The sequence below is a fragment of the Chanos chanos genome, chromosome 4 (genome assembly GCF_902362185.1).
Source record: "Chanos chanos chromosome 4, fChaCha1.1, whole genome shotgun sequence".
Lineage (NCBI taxonomy): Eukaryota > Metazoa > Chordata > Actinopteri > Gonorynchiformes > Chanidae > Chanos > Chanos chanos.
The window spans coordinates 35,077,038-35,101,589 of NC_044498.1; the positions used below are offsets into that span (position 1 = coordinate 35,077,038).

The following is a 24,552-nucleotide window of genomic DNA, read 5'->3' on the forward strand; positions in this document are numbered from 1 at the left end:
GTTCTTGGCTGCTCTCTACAGAGCCAAATAAAAATGCAGTGTATTTACTGCTCTTTCACTTCTTTACAGATGAATAATGTTTTAGCTACTTTTATCTGGTATGGTATTCAAGTGAGATAAAACTCATTAGAATGCTGCCCCTGAACTCCTGTGGATGTTAGTACACATATATTACTGCCTGAAACCAAATCTACACCGCACAGATTTTTTCCCCCCTTCACATCTCCTCCTTCGTTTGGCTACTTGTCAGTGGGATTTAAAGCAGCTTTGCCCTGTGTGCAACAGTCTCTACAGAATTCAACCAACAATGTCTTAAATGTGAATCTAACAATCTGTCATGTGCACTGGAGAGAAGCAATACTGATTTCCCAAAAGAAAGACAAACAACACCGAATCAGTTCAGAGAGGTTTATGCATTCATGTCAGGTATAGCGTTGTGGTTAGCAACGTGTGTGTCTGTGCGTGCGTGCGTGTGTGTGTGTGTGTGCGGCGTGCATGTGTGTGTGTCTATGAGTGTGCATGTGTCAGAGAGAGAGAGTAAAAGTGCGTGAGTGTATGTAGTGGAGTGAGAGTACGGGAGGCTTTTGGCAAGCCTAACTCATACACAGTAGTCTTGAATACCACTGGCTGGAGCTTCTCTCTGCTACAGTCACTGGGGTGGTCGTCTACGGGGGAGGGGCTAAAGTCAGGAATGCATGATATTGGACAGAATGGATTGGGGAGGCGTGTCCTGTGATCTTCGGAGGGATGGAACAACTGTAATCTCTCCCTGTTTCTCTCACTCACTCTGCATTCTCTCTGCCCAACACCATAGGGTGGAGTTATAGCTGTTATCAGAAAGAGAAAGACAGAGAGAGAGAGAGATACAGACACAGAGAGACAGATATCATAATGCCAGAATGTTATAGCTTCCTGTTACAAAACTGTGCATCACACTCTTCACTTGGATTCCTTCCAATGTCTAAGAGCCGGCAGCCAGGAGCCAGAGCAAAGTAACAGTGTGTGAGGGGACTCTCTTTTCTCTCTGCTAACAAACAGATTCTCTGGGACAAATGAGGCACAGTCTAGGCTACTGATACAGGACTGCAACATGAAGGTGAGATTCACTCACTCTGAGTTTGCCAACATGGTTTAGGCATGCCTCGCCAACATCTTTCAGTTACAACTCTCTGTTTCACCTGCCATCAGCATGAACACTGACACTGGCATCTTTTTGCACAGTCAGTAAATAGGGCATGTCCATTATTATTTTGATTATGATTACATATACGGGCTGTGCTCCCTTGGAGTTTTGAAACTCGAGGATGTGTTTTAAAAAGTCAGTGTGCACTCGACAGATATATTTCATCACTGCACACACACACAACTTACTCATGTTTGTTCTTGTGAAATTCAAATAACATCCAAATAGTTTAATTTAGCATGTAATTCTGCCATTAGGCATAAAAAAAAGATGAGTGAAAATGTTTAATGAACTGCTACACCTTGGCAGTGTCTGGTGTTTAGGAGTTGACATTTTGACTGAGGTGTGAGAAGCATGAAAACAGGCTGGGGAACAGTGAGTGCTATGATGGATAGCTCCATAGATAGAACATGCTGATGAAGATTAATGATGATGCTTTGTTCTAGATTTTAGATTTTGGTTTTTTGTTGTTGTTGTTGTTGTTGTTGACTTTTGTTTTCATTTCAAAATTTTTTTTCATTTAAAGCCTGGAGTCGGGGGAACATTTTGGACGTCCTGTGTTTTATATAAAGATGCTCACTCAGGGAATGGAGGGTGCAAAGAGCAGCACTTAGAACTCTTGTCACTCTTTCAGTCTCACAGCTCAAAACTGCCACCAGAGGTTGATATAGAACATGACACTGACAAATACGTGTCCCTGAGAAGAGAAGTCCTGTCTCTCGCTGACACAAAACAACTCTCGGAACAGACACAGTCAGCTTGTGACTAAGGCACAGAAATGCCTGATGTCAAACTAAAGGGTTTTTATGGCAGCGTATACTGCATATAACATTCTTTGTGGACAATTTAACACCAGTAGAACACTAGTTGTGATGAATTAGCACGCAGGCTCTCCTTGTTGCGGTGTTTTAATGCTTGTGTCTGTGTCTTTGTTTATGGATAAGGTTTATGTAGAAGTAGCTGGAAGGTTAATAGTGTCTGTGTCTTTGTTTATGGATAAGGTTTATGGCTTATGCAGAAATAGCTGGAACACTAATAGTGTTCCTTTACAGTCCCTTTTGCTAAGACACAAGTCCCCAGACTGAGTATCACGCTATTGTGATGCTAGTAGGACGTTACCACATACTGCATGTTCGTGACTGTACGATTTCAGCACATGTTTAACTTTACTGACATCAGTCCAATTAGATTTTATATATTTATGTGGAGAAACTTTCTTTTTTCTTTTTTATCCCACTATACTCCTTAGTTTTCACGGTGAAACTTTTCTCAACATATCATTTGACATATTGCTTTGTTAGAAATCCTTGTGTAACTCTGACATAATCTATGACATAGTTTAGTTGTCTATTTAGAGCTACAGTAAGGGAAAGTTTGCAAGCAGATTCCCACAGAGTTTGTGAATGTGTACAGCAATGCGCCAGCAATCTTCCTTTCCCAGGACAGGAGGTCAGGCTGCTCTCGGCTGCACACACATAAAGCAGAACCTCAGAACATATGGACAACATAGTTCAGAATCAGTCACTGTCAGAACTGCTGAGGTTACTGTGTCCCAAAGCAAACAGGCAATATACTCTCACTTAGCAACTTATAGACCTGCACAGTGAAAAGAACTTAACATTACTGTTTTAAGGGCTTGGTCCAACCATTTATCATCCACCCTGGAGCTGCTACTTACATGGACAGATCAAATGAAGGTGCTGGGAAGATAATGATATCTGAGATATCTTGTGTACTCCCTGTTTTATAAGGACATTAATTATCCCTGAGTTTTAATTATCTATTTGTTCCCCGGACATTTGCCTTCAAAGCATGGGATTTTTAATTGGTCAAAACACTGTGGAACAAGCGCTATTATTTATTACCTTGTCTAATGATACGGTGTCTTGTCCTGGTTTAAAATTCATTTTACATCACTATGAAAGTAGGATTCTTCTTCATAAACAGTTGTATGTGTAATTGAGTAATAGGCTTGGGTTCGTGATAAACTGTCTCTGTCTCTTCTATGAATCTTTTTTCAATCAAGTTCACAGAGGTGTACATTAACGAAGACACGTATAATGGATCTGCATTCAGAAACAACGGCGTATACATCAGGGAGTTGAGGGTTTCAAAACTTTGTGTTTGGAGATCAGATGTTCATTATAGGCTGCAGATTACATTTGTGATGATGATCTTGCTTAGACAAAGGACTGAAATATTAAACCTATTCTGTATGCATGCATGTACATTCTTGCGCACACACAGTGCTCTCAGACAATTACAATGCCTCTTGCATATGAAAGCATTACAGGAATAAAATGAGAGCAGCTGCCCTTATTCTAATCACATGAGAGTCATTTTCCAGACAAGGAAACTAATCAACTGCCATGTCATTTTACTGCAGTTAGAAATTAAGCTATCACTCAAGCACATTGTCTTTTTTTTCTTGTTTAATTACAAATGTTTTCTTTCCTTGTATAATTTTGCAGTCAACACATAATTACTAATAGGGCATTTCTATTGCTGTACTTGCATAGCGTATTGGTCAGTAAGCTTCATGTTCAGTTTGACAACTCTTTGGTCCAGTCTGTGAGGGATTGACAGGAATTGTAGGTCACTGTAACATTTGCCAGCTCATTAGCGCATGTGCTGTCAAGATCAGGCCTCCTGTTTCCTGTGGTAGACAAGGCCAAGTTTAGCAACTGCATCACTGTCAGTCTTAATGGTAGAAAGATGCCAGGTCAGTCAATCAGGCCTTGACAGGACACAGGCTATGAGGTTTGGTCCTTTCCTAGATTGAATCATGGTAACTGTTTAAGAAAATGAACAGCAAAGAGGAGACATGTTACATTTTACCTCCTGTTCCTGAGATCTGTTCTCCTCTCCCAAAGGTAGTCTGTGGTCTGGGTCAGTTAAACCAAATATAAAGACAGAATCTAGTAAAATAGCCAGGGTTCAATTCTTTGGTTTAAACCTCGTTTTATGTATTTTCCTATGAAATGCACTGAAATTGTTCATATTTTCCAACCACGTATTATATATTGTATCCTCATCAGACAGATCACTGAACCGTAAGACCTTGGTTATAGATAGCGATTCATCATTTTGGAATCTAAGGTAAAGCTCTTGTTAAAAGGTATTCTTTGAACCCCAGGCTTTGCAATCTGCTGAATGCAAGTTTTCCCCCCAAAAACAAAAACAACAACCTTGACTTAGACTGAAATACCAAAGTGAACCAACTTTCAGTTTCCATTCAGGAGCTGCAGTAAACAGTAGAGTTATTACTTTTGGACTGTCTGGCAGTAAAACCTCCTTTTGATGACATCTCTTAGTTACTGAACAGTGAAGATCAGCATGTGTCGAGCATTTATTTCTTCCAGGGCAAGTGAGAACAGATCAAACAGATCAGACAGGGCCTGGGTTTGTGTCTGGCGGTTCAGTGAAGCTGCTGAATCCACACTAACTAAATCTGTTAGCACATGGCTGAGACTGACATGCTGGTTGCAACACAATACTTGAAGAGATATACAGTGAGGGCAAAGACAGGAAGAACACATATATATTGCATTTGTAAGCAAAAAAAAAAAAAAAAAAAAAAGGAGTGCGTTGCTAGGACTTAAGGATGGTCTTCTTAACATGAGCCATGACAGCAAAGTGTTGTCATACGATACGATTCAGACCACTCTGTTTTGACAGAGAGCAGGAGACTGGTCAAAATGCATGACCTATGAATCGGTCCTGTCTTTGTAAGGCAGGGGGATTGGTGCTCAGGCCATTCTGACAAGTCTTCCTCCGCGTTCCACGCCAGTGACTCTCCGATAGGAGAAAGCTTGAGCAGAAATCTCCCAGGGAAGCGGTAGTCTGCTGTAGGAAAGAATAGCCCAGGTTTCTCTCCCATGAGAAATAGTCTGGAGCCCTGGCTCCCATGTCACTCTAATGGAGGTTTAATTGACATATTGATCAAAAGAGGTCCGGGCCACGATCAATAATCAGTGCTCGGAGACAGACGCAGGCTCCTGTCTTTCTTGGTCCAGCGACCAAACGGTGAAAAATACCCCGTCTGAAAATCAGGAGGAATCGATTCTAAATGTATACTACTTTAAATAGTGCATGTTTCTACCTTGCTGTGTTGACCTGGTTATAAATACTATCCATCTCTGTATTGCATGCATCTCTGACAGGCCACTGAGAATTTATGACAGCACATAAGTGATTCATTTATACTTGAAAATATGGATTCTCCATAGGGAGTAAAAGGCCTTGCAGTCTGTGCTGTTTAAAGCTTTTTTCATTCTCATGAAAGAGCAGAGAAACCCTGTTGCCCCAGCCAAATGTTAGCTAAGATCGTCTGTCACCGAAGCAGTTAGAAAGGTCATGGAAATTGTCTTTCTCACTAGAGTAACTACAGTGACTAGCTGTTTGAAAGAAAGAAAGAAAGAAAGAAAGAAAGAAAGAAAGAAAGAAAGAAAGAAAGACTGAAATGTACTCTGATGGCTTCCATAATGTGTAATGTTTAATTAAGAAGAGTTGTTGTTTACTGGGTCTACACATGGATATGGATCTTCACTGGATTTTAGTATGCTGTTAGACAATCCGATAAGGTATCTGAATGCCTATAGAAGAAGTTTATTTAATAGAAATGATAGCTCAAAAATCTTGTTCGATATATTATTCAATGCACGTTTATCAAAGGCTGTGAGTACTCAGGCCAGCTCAAGTTTCTTCCTGAATCAGACTAACAGAAGAAGTAATGTAATTTACTAAAAGCGTCTCCCATTGGACCACATCTTGAGTCAGCCTTGACTGGTTCATGCCAAGCTACTCAGACACATAAATTACATGTTGACCTTACCAGTATGGCAGACAATATATCACTTGTAACATGTTTAAATTGATATTGTAAATTGCTTCTCAGAAACCAAGCCTGCATCCATGTTCTGTGAAAACATGACACCTAGGATTTGAGAAGAGTGATGAATTGTGCCAACAGGGACTCTAAACAATCAGCACTAACCTTTGGGGACTGATTCCAGATGGAACGAATAAACAGCAGTAAGTCTAGAGTCCCCTGCTGATTGGAAATTGACGAACGTTTCCTCCAAATATTTTAGACTCTTCTATTTATTGGAACTGAGCCTTCTATTGCCTCTGGGTTACATCAGAGATATTGTATTGTCACTGGACGAGTCAATTCTGATTTGCAAAGCAATTTCACAAACCATGGTATCAGCTGTGGATTCTCTCTAAATTTTGTGTCGTGCATTGAAACCACTAGACCCTGAAGAGGCAAGGTGGAAAAAAAAAAGAATGAACAGGGTTTTTGTTTTGTTTTGTTTTGTTTTTTTCATTTCAGTGTGTAGCTCTACTTTTCCCAATAAAAATCCACATAAATCCTCTATGAAGGTTGTTGACTTGTGAGATCCTTCGCTTCATTTAATTGAGCTGTTCTATAAGATTCCCTCCCCCCTCATTCTGGTATACGGTCCAACATACCCAGCATCAAACTAATAGATTTTGATTTGATCCGTGACACCTAATTCTGTTCTTCGGCTGTAGCTGTAGTTGATGGCAGATGTTTCATTGATTGATAAAGCTGTACAACCACAACCTCTGATACAAACCGACAGACCTGGCATTTGGCCAAATCACCACTGCGCTGTCTTACTTCTTTGTGATGAACACCCTGTGCCTCATGTCCTCTCCCCTGATGCAAAGTCATTGATCACTTCTGATTCAACATCAGCAAAGTCAAAAGAACCACAGACAATGTGTTAATGGGTTGGAAGAGTTCAGGGTATCTGGTAATAGGTACTGTGTTGGAACAAGCACAGTGCTGCTCGAACCTGGGAAATCGCAACTTGCTGGTGTCATGTCTAATATATGCCCTTATGAAGTGGATCTGAATTATGCCATAATGAATGATTTATTGTGCCGTACTTATGATTTAAACAGTCATTGTTTTTACTGTGAAGCATGAAGGAGAGTGGAAAAGTCGAGAGGTGCAGCCAAGCTGTGAGCGGGTGCGACTGTGTAGTCTGCTTCGGAGATCAAAAGCGTTGTTCATTTTGTTGCCTTTCTGTTGTGACGATGAGCAGAACAGAACCACTCTTTATGTCTGACTCAACGACTGTCCTGCAAGGAATCAACAAATCTACCTTCCAAATGCCATGTGTGTGCGGGAACCGGGCACTGGTGAATGTGTCAGGGTCTCAAACACCTGTGAGGATGAGAGTGAATGGAAAGATCATCTAAACAGATAAAGGGCTTCCCAAGTTTCATGTTTATGAATCACTGAGGCTTTGTTAGCGCAACAGGCGTTACCTTATTTATGGAGATGAAGAAACCTTCGTGGTGGCTGATACTAATCTACGAGACAACATCACTTACAGAATTGTTGAGGAGCTTTTTAGATTAAAAATCTCATTGTATTTTCACAATGGCCACACTTGTAAGTAATTGAGCCCAATTAATAGTGGGACATTATATCTATGGAGGGGCCAAGAGGCTAAATCATTGGTAAAGCAAGTGTAATGATCAGGTGCAGGAAGATTTGCTTATATCATTCTTTCTCCTGTGCTCTTTGTTAGGCAACGACAAAATTTTATAACAATTCACAGTCTAGCTTTAGTTTCTGACAAGCAGGTATTGTAACTAGCTATAAAAATATAGAGAGAATGGTCTTTTGTTTATGAATAAACAGAATGTTTGTCTTGTCTCCCTGTGGAAGACTGTAATCTAGCTTTCAGCACAAGTTGCCTTTAGAGAGAGGCATTTGTACTTGTCAAGAGGATGAGTTGGATATCTTGAAACATTATTCAGGAAGCGGATTTAGCCCTGAATCAAACCCACAGAGGATCAACTTAACACTAGGCTATTGTATTACCAAGCTATTTTTGAGTCAGTAGCTAGAAGATGTCCTGGCTTCCATTTATCGTAACATTTTCAGAAATGCTTTAAGCTTCCTTTGTGATATTCAAGTCTGTAACTTCAAATGGTGCCTGTGTTTACTTTTTAAATGATGTGTATGTTTACACAAATAGTGATTTTAAGTTTCGTGTCTGTCTTGACCTATTTTAATTGGGGGTTTTTTGGGTGTTGGTATCCTTACATCAGCCAGCGGTCTAAAAGCTCAATGATGCATTTGTTTGTTCTTATGGTAAATTTAGCCAATATCTCTCTTTGGCATGTCTCATTTCATGAAGCGAACCACATTACACCTCTTCTAGCTAATCAGACTCAAACTGTGCCACCCACTAGGAGCTGCAGGTTTGTGAAACATCAGGATGACAAAGGTAAGAGTCGTATAATGTCAGAGTGCCACCAGAAAGTGACAACATAACTTACAGTCATTCTCAGTAGTATATCTCTCATAAGAGGAAAACTGTCAAAATCTGGAATATTCGCTCTGAGATAAATTTACCTGATATATTACAGATATTACAGGGTCTTTTTTGCCAGACATGAAACACTGTGACAGTTTAATGCACATCATAAAATTCAGCGAAACACTGCCACAATTCTTTTCATCTTTTTGACTGCATCCCTTTGTACTTTTTTATTATATTTATTTCCCATCTGTTTAGGAACTAAGCCCTCACTGTACTGTAAATTATAATTACAATATGGTTTGTTCACTTGGGTGGCTTTGGTGATGAATCAGGTAGCTAATGAAATCCAATACCACAGATTAGAACCAACACAGGATTAAATATATGCAGCAGAATAAACGTATCTGGCTGGCTGGTCATACTGAGGTGTGAAAAGAGACTAACCATTCCTTGGTTCCAATTCTGTATGAACACCGAAGAATTCTAAATGAACACCGAAGTGCTACATTTTGAATCGCTGATTCTATGCAGCAGGATAATATTGTACATAGAAGACGGAGACAATTTGACCCCTTTTTTGGTGACAAGGACCTTTCACCAAGCTTGTGAATGTATTTTGCAAATTGCAAAGACCTCTGGCCCCCATTGTAAATTAGCAGCTTCTGTCTCAGAATCAGGCAGCACCCCCTCCCCCCTCCCCCCTTCTTTTTTTTTTTGCCTTGATAACCATCATCAATCATGTCTTGCTATTATGGTATGAGTCTAAACTTGTGTAAAGTGTTCCTTGCTGTTTGCATTGAACACACATACCTATACAATGGCCAGACTGTGCATAAAGTTTTACCGTATGAATACAGTGGTTACAGTTGTTAAAGCTTTGCATAATACCTTCAGTTTTTCTTTCGACCACCGGACATGTTATTGTATGTTACTGTATTTCATTTCGAGTAGAAGCACATCAGTTCTGGCCCACAGGCAGTTGCTGAAATCTTTCAGGGGCAATGAACTCATAACTGTGTTGGGTGGATAGACCGTCTGGTGTGCATCTGTTTTCTGTCATGCTGTCATTGTGTGGAATTATGCTGTTACAAATGAGAAGTGCTGCGGAGATGCTATACCAGTCTTTTCTCTCCCAGTTTGACAAACTTCAGAGTATTAGTTTTCCCCAGCAAAGTCAAAAGACTGTTCATTTTCCTTTTGCACCAGGTCAGCAGATTTGGAAAATCGTGGTGAGAAGATAATGAGACAATACCTTGTGGACATATTTATTGATTAGTAACACCAGTATACATTCATTTTCAGTTGCAATCAGACTTACCCTGGCATCTAATAAAAAAGAGGCAAAGAGAAATGACGAGGCATTGGTCTGTAGACATAGTCTACAGCGGCAGACAGGTACTTGGCTGTTTTCAAATCAAGCCTGTATTGTAATGGAAAATGAAATCCCATGACTAGAAAGGTCTAAATTCAGAAAATGCTGAGTCAAAGTTCTTTTTGAAGTTCTCCTCTGTCTTGCTGCCAGTTACACTTGTACAGGTTATTAAATTTTTTTGCCTCATATTCCATGCCCTGTTGTTCTTCTCGTTCACTGTAAAGTTTCTCAGATATAACCATAAGATATGATATTACCTTTTTTTTTAGCATAGATAGTGTATTTATACATTGATAGTTCTAAAACCAGTGATTTGATATGGTACCATTAATAGCACTAATGCAGAATTGTTCTTTAGTGCAACGTAATATTAATGCTTACTGTAGAGTTTTATATCTATTTTGGTCAGATGGTGTTCAAAGAAGTACTAAAAAAAGGGTTTTTTTCCAAGGGTTGCACAGTCCAGAGCTGATATTGATAGCATATATGTGCATTTTTCTTTATATCAATATTTCCAAAATCCATACTCGTGGTTGAGCAGTAACGGGTTACGTAATCAGATTACCAAAAAATAAGTAACTATAATCAGCCCAGATTACATTTGAAAAAATGTGCAATTAGATTGTAGTTACATTGTCAAAGATTACTTGATTACATTTGTATTACATCTTTAAATATGGCAATTTTAAAATTAAAATGAACATTTTGAGTAAGTGCTCCTTTTGCATTACAATTTCAAACTCCTTCCTGTGTCCTTTGATTAGAAAACATCAGCAACAAAAACTTAAAAGAAACAATACAGTACACCTGTGGACATTTATGCCAGCATGTTTTTGTAAGTAATTTGTAGGTAATTTGATTTGACCAATTCTAAATGCCAAATATGTTCTACTGTACATCAGAGTTACTCCTCTCAGGGTGCCAGGTTGCCAGTTTTGTTAATGGTGACCAACCTAATATTTGTTTTTGTTTTTAAAGATGATTTATGGATAATGGAGTTTTTATTCCTTTTTATTTACATTGAAAATGGAAGATGAACATTTTGAGTAAGCATTCCTCTTGCGTTATAAGAGCAAAGTCCTCAATGTGGCCTTTGATTAAGAAACAGCAGCAAAAAGAAACAGCATCCCACACATTGGAGAACACACACACAGTATACCTGTAGTTTGTGCCAGTACTGTTTAATTTGACCAACTGTAAATGCTGAATATACAAAATGCATTTTATTTGCACTGAAAATCTCTTGAGATGTTTAAAGAGAAAAAAGAATATTTGTGGAACTCAAATTTTTGTGGCTGCGTCCATTTTTTTTTTTTTTTAGTATAAGGTGCATTATTTTCATTGTTTGATTTCAAAGTAATCCAAAAGTAATCCAAAAGTATTCAGACTAGATTACATTTTTTTGTAATCCAGTGGATTACGTTACTAATTACAAAAATTTACAATGTAATTTGTATTCATTAACTGACTACATTTCAAAGTAATCTTACCCAGCCCTGCCCATACTAAACTGGTAATTTTAGAAATGTCTTTAATCTATAGCATAAGACTATCATTCAGCCAAATGTTTACTGTATCCCTGCAGCAGGAAAGAGACATTCTCCTTCCTTTTTCCAGTTTTTGAAGACTACATACCTGTGTCTGCTGACAAACATATTTTATCCTGCACCATTAAACTTGAACTACACCGTTGGTTTATGAGTTATATATTCAGGGTTTTGTGGTTTTTCTGCCTCTTTTTGTTGGTAGACAAACAAATCACAATTGTGTTGTTGTTGTTGTTCAATATTTCTTGTGAATTTTCATGCACAAGACACGATGGATATGGCCAAAGGCAATCAAACACACCTGATGTAATAACCTATCTGAGTTGCTGTTTTCTGTTCGCCTGGACTGAAGGACTGTGAAAAGGGCATTAATTCCACAAAGCTATGTTGCTTAATTCAGATTGTGAAAAAGATCTCATATTGACCTCAGAGTCTCGGGGTCGTTTGTACTAGCTGTGCAGCAGTGAGGAAATGTGGCATTAACAGACCATCTTTAAATAAACAGGGAATTAGAATTGTAACCCCTTTAATGTAAACAAGCTCAACGACAGATGTTAAACATTTCATGGAAAGACAGCACTGCTGTCAAAAATGACACCACCAGACAGGTCCAACATCCTTTTCCTGAGCATAGTTTTGTGTTCTATTTCACAAACTTTCCATTTACTTGCGTCCCCCTCATGGGAATGCCGCCAAGTGCCACGTTCTGGTCGGCTTCTTCAAAGAGACAGCGACTTAAAAGCTTTGAGACAGTCTCTTCAAGCTGCTCAGAGGACTGTCCCCCTGCTGTAAGTCAGCAAGCTGTGGTTTCGAAGATGTGACATATCTAGAAGTGGATCTGTATTGACATAAGGCACTGCAGTGTAGTGTTTGGTTTGCAGAATTAGGAGGTTCTTTTAATGATCCGGTTCTAATCCCAGGTTAGAGCGCTTAGTTGTTGGGGTTTTTTTGTTTGTTTTGTTTTAACTGAGGAACTGGAGGTTGTGTACAAAACGCCAGGATGCTTAAGACTGGATATTCTGGCTCATAATCGTTGTAATCAGGGGTCGAGCTTTGTTGGACCTTCTACCTCTCAGAGTTTTATTGCTTAGGGGCTATTGATTCTGGACTTCTGCCTCACACAAAGCTGGCAGAGACTCAAGTTTGGTGTTGCCCATCACCTGACCGTCTCTCTGTGTATTGTAAATAAACACTTTATACTTTAGGGGCTCTGTTTACATTAAAATGTCATTTGAGCTTCACTGCACTGCATTGTGGGATATATAATCTACTGATTTAATGCCACAAACTTGTTGGACTTTCTTGCTCTCTGGTGAATCTAAGACATTAAGTATCTTACTCTGTTTGGATAAAGTAACTGTACTTGCATCTTTGAAATTTAGCTGTACATGCATTATTTCTGTGATCTATTTTGTGCCAACCAAAAACTGTACTCTTGTTTGTATTTCACCACTTGTAATCCTCAATGCCCTGTCATTAGAATGTATGAGCACCTGGGAGAGTACAAGATATGTTATTCAACTATAAATGCAGAATTTACGCAAATGAAAAAAGATATTTATTGTTGGGTGATCTTTAGAAGGTCTTACTCCTGAAACTGAGAACTAATCATATACGTGACAAAATAGTAGTAGGACATTCATCTCTCCTTTGGAAATATATTCCATCAAGAAATAGCCACATTTCTTTGACAGATTAAAAAACATTAAATATTCATTAGTTTGCTTATTTTATTTGTGGTATTCAGTCATTTGCTATGAATCGGTGTGGGCTGGAGTTTATTGAACATAAAGCTTCATCTCCACCACAATCCATCTGTTCCAGCCCCCTTCCTTCATTTAGCAACAATTTCTGTTCTGTCCATTAATGATTCAAGGACCACTTTACCACCATATGGAAACTGTCTAAATTCACTCCAAATCTGATCAATAATATCTGAAAGAACATTAACCTCTGGTCAGACACCTCATACAATGCATCCCCTGAAACAAAAGAAGCATGCACTCATAGATGTTTATGCTAGTGAATAAACCCTTAGGTAATTACGGCAACAATTTGATTCGCCATGCTGTTCAATAAATCTTGAAAACCTCTGGGAACAATAGTTGCTCTTTGGCAACCTTCAGTGAATAAAAATAACTAAGAATCAATGTTTTTTTCTCTTTCTCTCTTCTTTTTCATGCAGTCTCAGCAGAAATGCATTGTGATCTTTGCCCTGGTGTGCTGTTTTGCTGTCCTGGTCGCTTTGATATTCTCAGCAGTGGATGTGTGGGGAGAGGATGAGGATGGCATCACGGAGGACAACTGTAGCAAGGAGTGCCGGTAAGAGCTCCCAAAACAACGGAAATATCATTAGACCAGCAGAAGAGACCATGCACCTCCCAGGCTCACTCATGTTAACGTCATTCATATTTCAGGTGCACTACTATGGATTTGCAACTCATTCAAAATGTGTTATTCAAGTGTTGAAACAAATTAGAGATATCTGACTTCTATTTTCATCTTGTTTTTTTTATCACTTCAACCAGTCATGATGATGCAACTTTGACCTCTATGTTCTCAATGACTAGTTCTGTAATAGCACACTCCACCATTATGTCTCAAATTCACCATCCAATGGGCATAATTAGGTTACTTTACAAATCATTATGTGCTTTATTACCATAGCAAGTATCTTGATTAAATATTGCATATCTCTCCTACCCAGTGAAGTATCATCATTATGATGTAGCAAATGTAGCAGTGAGAATCAGCCTGCAGCTGCTACTTGGCTGTCAGTGAACATTCTCAGAGAAGAGGCTAGATTGGCTGTCTGGATGCAGTGATCTTGATTACATCAGATCCTCATTCTCCTCTCTGTTTTAAGCACTGCCTCTTGTAACTCTTTACCAGCACATTCCACAGACTGTCTCTTCACATTTTCCCTCTGCCCTCCGGAGCACTTTTCTCTCCATTTCCTCCCAATAAGTGTCAAAAATGTAATTTCGAACTTTTAAAGTTGAAATTGATTTTTCTTTGTGTGAGGGGCCCCACAGGCCATATTGAAGCCCATTTTCAATTCTGTGGTGAATGGGTACATTTACTCTCCTGGCATCAGATCAGTGTGGAGAACTGGCACAGATGTTTCTCCCCTCTCTCTCCAGAGAGTAAAAGAAAGGCTGTTTGGTTGACAGTGCAAGTCAGAGAGATTAGGCTTCTGCTGGGTTCCTTTCTTCTTGTCATCAAGGTTAGCTTTGATCACGCCATTTCCACAAAATTGAGATGATAACTTCACACAAAGCAACAAACAAGCAGGTTTAAGCTGGCCCCTTTCATTTATTTATTTATTTTTGGGCTGCATCCAAGACTTTGAATTTATACATCTGCGCAACAAGAGAGGGAGTTTCTGTTGATTTTGTATTAGAATTTGTATGCATTAATGCTATTGTGCAGGTGTAACAAAATCCTTTTTATTGACTGTAAATACACAATACATTCCATTTTCTTGTGTAAACCATTACAGTGGAAAGATGGAAAGATGGACCTAGGAGTATGTACAGAAAATTATTTTTATGGTGCGTGGTGAGACTTCATGTAGATTTGGTGGTGAATTGGTATTCTATGCAATAATTTTCAGTTGGTGCTTGGTGATTCACAAAAGGCATACAGAATAGTTTTGAACTTTGAAAATGATGTCCCTGGTGAAAGATCTCAGGACTTGCGGTTTCTACGGAAACGAACTTGACTGCAGACACATGAATAGATTGTATGAGGACAGCTAGAGTCTGAGGCTCTAAAGGAAAATCAATCCATTTCCCAGACCTAAAATCCAATTAGAAAATCTCCCCTCAAAGGAGCAGGCAGACCTTTATCTTCTGTATAAGTTTTACTATTTCCTCAGTGTTTGATATACGCCGAACTTTGTATTGAAGTCGTATGACATTTAGCATGGCATCATTGATATTTTAGATTTTAATCTTTTATAACACCACGTTAGACCTCTTGTAGCCCAATACTCTCCTTTTGCTGTTCACACTGTTTTTATGTGTTACTAAGAGCTACACTATCAACATCTGGTTAGAGTTTGACAGTTATTTGATTTAGGGTGCCTGCTCTGATTATACTGAGCTAAGCCAGATGACACTAACTACCCCAGAGTTACAGTAAGGTTAGGCTTATGGTGCAATTTATTAAACCTGGGTTTCTTTGGACCCTAGTTAAGGTCATGCTTGCGTGATACACCTCTTTATCCACCAAATAAATCCAAATTAATAACTCTTGTATACTAGCTTGCCCTACTGCTACATATTTTGTCCTCTTGAAAAACTACATGACTCATGAAGTACCTCATAGGCTTTTTCACTATCTAGAATTAAACTGCTATCAATGATAATCATTTTCAGCTGTCAAGAACAAGTTAGGTGTTACTGAAAACCGCTAACAGAAGCAGATTATGGGTCTGAGATGAAGCAGTTGTTCTCTCTCGGATGCTTTCCCGGCTATGAGATGAAATAGGTTTCAAGGGAACTTTTAATGAGGGAGAGTTGCATTCTGTCCTCGGGCCCCATGCAGTCTGTCAGCAGGTTGGTTCATCGTTGAACAGGACTGTTATATCTAGATGTGTCTTCAACTGTCCCGTCCTGCTGGCTCCTGCAGTGACATCATCGTCTGTCAGTGCAGTTGGTGTTGTTGATACATTCCACTATCATATCCCCGTTTGGATATCATCTGGCAGCTCTCACTGAAAGAATACACAGCAGAATGTCAGCCTTTGATGGCCACTGTTGCGTCTGTGAGTCTAAACGAGGCCACAAGATCAGATTTTCAATGATGGTTTCACATTAATATGTAGACCAGCTACCCGTCCACCTGCTTCTGATCCAAGACAGACTGACATAATCCATTTTTCAAAGCCTTTATTTGCTTCCAGGGCTATCAGTTAAAATCCAGGTCACACAAACCTTATAATGCTGCATCTCTGATCTGAGCAGTTGTTCTGCTTTCACGTTTCATCCATTTAAAGCATATTCCTCTTCAGGAAGAAATTTACTGACGGTTACCCAAGTGAAGATCATACCATCACTGAAATGATTATACAAAAAGATGTCAGTTTGTATCAGGCATTTCTGCATGATTCTACTGGAGACGGATTACGTGAAAGTTGTTACAATCTAGTGTTTCACTCACCCGAGAATGATTATGGTATCTCTGACATACTTTTGCTTAAATTGCAGATGTAGTCATAATTGTGCATTGCTGTACATGCCCGATTGTATGGTTTGGAATATCAGTGAAGAAGAGAAATATCGATTGAAAGCTGTTTAATGGTCAAGCTTGTAACTGAATACTGGGCAATGTCCTGACGGCTTGGCATTTAAAAGCCATCTTTGGGTCCTATGTTACAGGCAGTCTACATATCAGTTTCTCATCTCTTTTTTTTTTTTTTAAATAAAAATTCTCTCACACTAGGTGGTTTAACTCAGTCTTACAGTGAGCCTATTTCGCTCTGTCTTATGCATCTTTCTTGTTTTTTGCGTGTTTGTCTCAGCCTGTGTGCACTACCATTCCCCAGAGGGAAATTGCTGGAAGAGCTGGTGCCAGAAAATGTCTCCATACAGCTTACATTAGATTCTGTACCTCCATCATATAACAGGAAACATGCCCAGGGCTCCATGATTTCAATCAGTTTCTGCCTTTAAAACAAATTTATAGACCTAGGCATCAGGTTTAAATCATCAGTTTGTATTTAAGTTTATTATTTTAGTAATTAAGTTTGTCAGGTGATATTGCAGTAGTTTATAGGGTATATTGCAAAATAAACACAACAATGTTTATTGAAGATTTCATACGTGAAAGCTCAGCTCAGCTCAAAGTAGAGTTAATATGCCTTGATCATTTGAGGAAATGTTTTTCAGTGGATTTCTATAAGGACCAAGGTGTTGAACATTGTTTGCCCATGTCTAATTTATTTAATAAGGAACATGATGATCACTTAATGAGACACATTAGCTGTGTCAGTGCTAGACCAAAGCAAAAAACATTGAAGGCATTGGCCTGTGTGGTAACAGGCAGAGAAAATGCTGTCTTTAGCATCATACCAGTTCTCTTCAGAGCTATGCTGGCTAAAATTGATTTGTGAAGCTCAAAGGTAATTAGATCATAGGACACCTCTACAAGTCTAGCAGGGCATAACTGATTACACAAGGTCATATGGATATATGGGAATGTACAAAGAAGTGTAGAACTTAGTATGTAGGACACGTTCTGGAATGTAATGGAATTATGACTGATGACAGCATCTGAAGTTGCTCATTATTTGTATGTCTCTCAAAACTCTATTCTCAGAATTTTAAATTACCAAGCATAAAAGACACTCTGCTCAAAAACAAAACAAAGCAAAACGAAACAAAAGAAGAGTCACTGTCCTGAGCTAAAAATAAAGAACAAATCTCTAGCTTCAAACCTTTTCACCTATTCAGCGTTTATCATGGAGAGGCATCTAAAATACCAGTGAATCCATCCATCCTTTAAAGGACACAGTGCATCATAGTAATCACATCACATATAAAACCTTTTGACTTCAGCAACTTTCTGCTCTCTTTTCATGTGTTATTTAATGCTGTTTTGTCAGAGCTATTAAATTACATAGTTTTTGATTGATCAAAAACTTCCCTGTGTAAGATTTATTGCATATGTGTTATGCTCTCTCTATCCTCGAATGCAGTACAATATTTCATTTCATTTCATTTCATTACAAACTCCGGGGTGCACCTTCTTTAAGAGGAAAAATGAAAATGTGTTTTTAGTTTTACTTTAACAGAAATATGGTTGTTCATCTTATTTGTGCTGTTTGTTTCCATAGTATATTTTTGTCTCAAATTGCAATCCTGTTTCCTTTTCTCTCAGCTATGGTTAAATTGAATCTATTTGCTGAATCAACCAGGCAAACTGTGAATTGATAGGTGTGTTCACTCTGTGCTTGAGTCCTTCCATTACTGCTGTATATGATTTACTGTGCTTTTCCTCAGTATCGAGCTTTTTCTAGACATGACAAATCCAAACGCGCCTCTGGATTGCTCTGAATCAATGAGCTGGTAAGATAAAGCTTAAGGCGGTCTGGTTGAATATTGACTGGCCGTGTGTTTGGAAGAGTACAGCTAAAAGGCTTGTGTTATTCCATCATTGTCAGCCAATTCTTTGGACTCACTCAAGGAAATATCAATAAATGAATCAGCTTAATGGCTATGAATTAGTACAACGGGTATGAGCACGTGCAGTGTATGGAGGTTCTGAGAACACTTTTTTGAGAGAATGTGACGTGGTCTCACATATCTCAAATTAAGAGAATGTTCTAATGAGCACAAAATGTATGGTTATGCTTAAACATTGTCAACATGTAGTCAATTCAGTGACATGTAGTCATTTAGTTAAGGATGTCCATATATATAGTCAGCCACTGTTGATGATGTGAAAAATCTTTGTTTCCATAGGGTAGTGCTGGTGGAGAATATTCCAGAGGATGTCTCCATTCCCCAGGACAATTCCATTCCACTCAGTGTTGGGCTTCATAGCCTCTTGGACATGGCCAGGCGATCTGTGGAGATTGTGTCACCTCGATGGTCTCTGAATTCTTCTGAAAATGAATACACCTTTCCCTCTGCCAAACAGGTAACCATGGTTCTCAAGTGAGTAGAAAATACGACCAAGTCACAACCTGTTGTTAGTAATAGTAGCAGTAGCAGTAGCAGTAACGGCAATACTAGTAGTAGTAATGGTGATCATAGCAATAGTTGTATTGGTAGTAGTAATGGTAGTAGTAAACACATTCTGTTGATGTGAGGCTTTCAAGCTCTTTTAAAAACAAGTAGACCAATATGTTCGATTATGTGGACTACAGCATAGAACAAAACAATGAAATGTGAAAACAATAGCACTGCAAAAGAATTGCGTGTGTACTCTCGCATCCTGAACCTTTACATTCAACCACCATTCATCATAGCTTTATATGCAAGCAGATGTATATGAGCAGTAAAGCTGCTCATTCTACCCTTAACTTGATTTCAAACCACTACCCTTATGGCAATAAAATCAAATGAGAAACACACTCAGTCTTCTCTCTGCAGCCATTAAAGGTCTTTTCCTCCACAGACAAAGACCTGGCCGTACCTCAGTATCCCTAGCAGCTAACCAGCATTTTGTAGCTGAGTATTGCCGCTGGTGCAGAGAGTTGAGTGACACCAGTTGAGGTTGATGGGCTTTGAACAGCCTCGTTCTTAGTTTTCACCCCTGAAACATGCCATTCATTAGCGCAAAAGGGAATGTGTCTGTCTTAATGACTCCTCCTGGCATGTCGGCTGGGTGGAAATTACACTTGGGACAAACCTTGGTTCTGCAGACCTAACTGCCTGAGCTTAGAAAGATTGTTTCTAACGTGTCTGAGGAATGAAAAGTCAACTCTACAGGACAGCAAGAGCCAGTGAGTTTCAAAAAAAAAAAAAAACATTTCAGAGGATCCACTAGAACCAGTTTTAAACTCGTTCATCTGTTAGAACACTGGGACTTAAACTCTTCCGGTGCGTGTCTTGCCTTTACTTTTAAAATAAAACCTGACATATTTAAAATCCATCTGTTGCTTTGTTGTTTTGAGGGAGGCAGGTCAGGCACAGGAACGCAAGACCAATAAACTCACATAACTGTAGACAATTTTTCATTTGCTTTGTTGTAAAAAGCTAAAATATGATATTTTGGCTCATTTTGTGAGACAGAAGGATTTGTATAAGTCACTGGTCCCTCCTAAATCCATAATACATTGAGTGAACAGGTTCAGTGTCTTGGTTTTGGCTCTCACTGCGCCTCTCACATTGTTTCTGTTGTCATTCACAGGGTCGATTCTTACTCCAGCGGCTGATGAAGCTTGATGGTCAGAGTGTCAGTCTGAAGGTGGCCAGTGGATTGACAGACTCCTCTGAACTCAAGCTCCTGTCTCGCCATGGTTGGTGTCAATTCTCTGATTGCCATCAACCCTGCACCAAAAAAACAGCTCTTCTCTTATAGTAAAAGTGTGTCCAAATTTGACAATCATCACCTCAAATGCAAGAGATGTTCTAGTCCTAATGACTCCTCAGCTAACAAGGAAAAGTCTGCGTCCATGAAAAAAGAGTAGGCTACCATTGCTAAAAAATGTATTTGAAGAAGAAAAGGGTATTGACATGTCTTGAGTAGTGACATCTCTATAGTTACCAGTTTCCTTTGTCTATTAATGAAACATATTCATAGTACTGACTGTCTTGCTCCAAAGGTGCAGAAGTGCATTACCTAAACATGACTGCTCTGACCAAGGGACAACTCCATTCATCCTTCTGGATAGTAGACAGGAAACACATGTACATTGGCAGTGCTGGTATGGACTGGAGATCATTTTCTACGGTAACTGGCATCTTAGTTTCCCTGCATGTCTCTTCCTTCTTTACGATCATTACAATGTCTGTCCTTAGTCAGTGTAGCTCAAACACAGCCAGACTCTAAATATGTAAAGTATCTCTCAATGCCCGAGGTTACTCAAAGGTTTTTCTCTTGCAGCTCTTCACTTATTCAGTGGAAACGTGTTGCATGAAAAAAAAAATTCTCTTATATTCAACCCATTCAGTGCAAGGTGTTGGTCATGTACATGAAAGAGATTGTTCATGGCATAGCAGTGTGTGTATGTTTTATCTAAAACTTCAATGCACAAAGAATGAAAATGTCCTCTTTGAAATGCTAATGAGTATGGAGGGGATGTGCAAGGACTGTGAGAAACCCTGAGTTCACCCCTACTGAGGGATGCAGCAGCATTCACTGATCCTGGACCTGTGGGGTAGTAGTCAGAAATGCCTCCAGCTCACCTGAGCTGGACTTCTGCCAAGGCAGATGGGAGAGGGGAAGGAGGTGAAGGGATAAAGGCAGCTGAGAGAGAGAGAGAGGGGGGGGGGATGCATGCTGAGAATCCTGAAGTGCTTTTTCTCTATGATCATATAGGGGCTTTTGTTGCTGATTAAAGGCAGTATAACACTGACCTGGCTTCCAGGCCTGGGTCTAGATCTGAGAATATCAGCTGAACCTGTGTACTGTTTATATTTCACCCCATGTGGGGGATTAATACAGAAACTACACTTTAATCTTGCACTCTTTACCTAGGAATGACTGTGTCCACTACAGATTTTCCCCTGATAAATCAATCATGAAATGTTCAACTGTATGGTGGTGCTATACATTTCTGAAAGTGTATTTCTGATGACATAGCACAAGTTTTACACTGATGGATGTTCCTATTCATGTATTTCTCTATATGGCCTCAGTACATACAATCAGCATGAAAATTTTCCTCTCGTAACAAAATACGGATCTCTTACTGAAAAGTGCTGACACACAGTGAAAGCTGAGATTGTGTAACCAGCCACGCTTCTCCTCAGTACATGTTGAGGAAGCAGACTGTCATGAACTGGAGAATGCATATAAACCATTCTCCCTTTTCTAATACCTGCCAACAAGTATAATATCTTTGTATATGTGTGTTAATAACATTGGACTGTGTTTGTATCGTAGGTATTCGTATATCTAATGTATATGACTGTCTCTTTTAAAGTTGAAGGAGCTTGGCGTTATTATTTATGAATGCAGTTGCCTCGTCCTGGACCTTCACAGAATATTCAGCCTGTACTGGCAGCTTCAATATAAGGACTTTGTGCCATCCATCTGGTCCAAGAGGCTGTCTGCACTGTATACCAAGGAGAGGACTCTTTTGCTCTCACTAAACAGCACCAAGGCCAATGCCTTCATATCTGTGAGTGCCATTTGATTAAAAAGCTCATGTGAGTTGTACATGTGGTAGTCCCTGTGTTATGCTACATAATATGATTAAAGTTTCCTTGAAAATGAATAAAAGTTTCCAAGTGGCAATCAGAAACAAAATGAGAACAGAAAGAATTAGTAAGTAGTGTAAAGGTGGAGTTGAGTATAATGATCTTTTGTGCGAATTTAGTTACAAACTGTCATTTTGTACCTTCGAGCACATTTTTTTCTTGAAACTCGGGGCACCATTAGAACAAACACAGAACATGTTGGACTTCGCTGTAGAGAAGCCTTACTCATTGTCCAATCAATGCATTTCTCTGAAACGCAGGCACATATTCATCATCCCCTCTGCGATATTGATACATGGAGCACGTCAGCTGTAATCAATCAAAGTTCTCATCACATTCAGGGCAGCTCTCCTCCCACTATCAAGCAGCTCTCATTTGACAGATAACTTTTTACCGCTAGACCTATCCTCCCTTGATACCAAGAAATATCCCTCGGTTCAAGGGTTCAAGGTTTGCCACCTAGCACCCATATATTCAGTAAAGAAATACTGTGGTTTCAATGAAGGGAAAAAATGTGGAAACATAAATTAAAGTGTTTACTACAGTTTCCTGTAAATGATGTCATTGAAGATGTAGTTAGCAGGCAGCCATGGAGATATTACACAGATTTATGCGCCTCAGCAGAATTTTCTAGAATGTCTCCCCACACACTGGGTTCTAATGTCTTGTAGGGAAGAATTTCACAGTAGTAGTTTAGAACAAGCAGGGAACGTCAAGCTATTACATTCATGAATTAGTAAGACTGCTTTAATACTCCCAGGATATCAACCTTTTTACTGGTGTTGTACCTGTGTTTACAACAGCTATGTGACCACTTTCAGTCCTCATCAGTTTGGCATATTTTTTTGCTCTAGAGCTCTCCAGATGTCTTCTGTCCTAAAGATCGGACCAGAGACATTGATGCAATTTTTCGAGTCATCCAGGAGGCCAAAAAATTCCTTTACATATCCATAACAGACTATCTGCCCCTCATCAACAACAGCCCTCATCAGTGAGTATTCCCAGAAGGACTCTTCTCATAGCAGAACTGAAAACGCACACTTTGCCCTGTCTCTGAATCATTGTTTTACTTTTTTTGTCTTTTTAAACAAATTTCTTTTATTGATTTCATCATAAAATGACTACAGTTTTACTTTAGCTATTAATGTTTTAGCAGGTATTGGTCACTCATAGATGGGAAACTCAGAGAGGCTCTGATTCTGAAAAACATAAAAGTCCGTCTGCTTATAAGCTGCTGGGAACACACTCACCCATTGACGTTTAACTTTGTCTGGTCTCTGAAAACCCTATGTATGGAGATGGCTAACTGTTCACTGGAGGCGGTGAGTGTTCAACTATCTCTGTATCCTCCAACTGCACTCAGAGTCAAGAGGTTCTTAGAACAGACTAGGCTACAATATATCACAGCACCTGGTACATCAACAGTTTATCATAAGCATCCATCATCAGGTTCAGTGAGCGTTAACTTGACATGACTTAGATGTCTAAATCTTATCGTCGTGTCCTTGAACCTATAGAGCATTTCTGTTGAAGACTGCTATGAAATGTCACTTTTTGACATCACATTTATCATTCCATGGGAGTAAAAATCACCCTAGTGAGATATTCAGTGTGGATTCACTGCAAGTTTTCTTTCTTTCTTTTTTTTTTCAGAAGTTCTTCAGTCCACGGCAGCAAAATGTAAGGCTTCGTGCAATTAACCACAACAGATACATGGTGACTGATAATACTGTGTACATAGGTGAGTGGGACAGCCCTACTGATTAATTGATTGTATAATTTGATTTATTCATGATGAAAGTATTGACTCAAGCTCTTAAGCCATTAGGAATATCATTGATCAGCTTTTCTATATACAAATGATTTGAACAATTAGAACATCCACAAGCTTGGCTGTACCCGTAGATCAAGAAACGAAGTAATTGAATCTTCATGCATCTTTTCTGAATGACAAGTTACTGACTGTTATTGTGGTCGTGTTGATTGCTCTATAGGGAACTTTGACTGGGTGGGGAATGAGTTTGCATACAACGCAGGTGCGGGGCTGGTCATCAGTCAGACCGAAGGTGTGGAAGACAGAAATTCTACTGTAGTGGACCAACTGAAGGCAGTCTTTGAGAGGGACTGGCAGTCCAACTACAGTAAGCCTTTACAGGCAAACAAGATCCCCACATGCAACAAGCAGACGATTCTCCCTAAAGCATTGCTCAAAAGCCAGATGGAAAGCCATGAGAGAGAGGACAGCCAGAACACTTCACTGTGA

At 39.3% G+C, this 24,552-nt stretch overlaps 1 protein-coding gene across 1 annotated transcript in view; it reads left to right on the forward strand.

Moving 5' to 3' along the window:
- LOC115810334 (inactive phospholipase D5) overlaps positions 1-24,552 on the forward strand; it is a 31,602-nt gene extending 7,050 nt beyond the window's left edge. The window contains exons 2-10 of the mRNA XM_030772264.1: positions 13,598-13,734; positions 18,882-19,059; positions 20,275-20,383; positions 20,690-20,817; positions 22,013-22,210; positions 23,144-23,280; positions 23,443-23,611; positions 23,943-24,030; positions 24,284-24,552. Of these exons, the coding sequence (XP_030628124.1) occupies positions 13,598-13,734; positions 18,882-19,059; positions 20,275-20,383; positions 20,690-20,817; positions 22,013-22,210; positions 23,144-23,280; positions 23,443-23,611; positions 23,943-24,030; positions 24,284-24,552 (1,413 nt within the window). The remainder of the gene's footprint in view (positions 1-13,597; positions 13,735-18,881; positions 19,060-20,274; positions 20,384-20,689; positions 20,818-22,012; positions 22,211-23,143; positions 23,281-23,442; positions 23,612-23,942; positions 24,031-24,283) is intronic.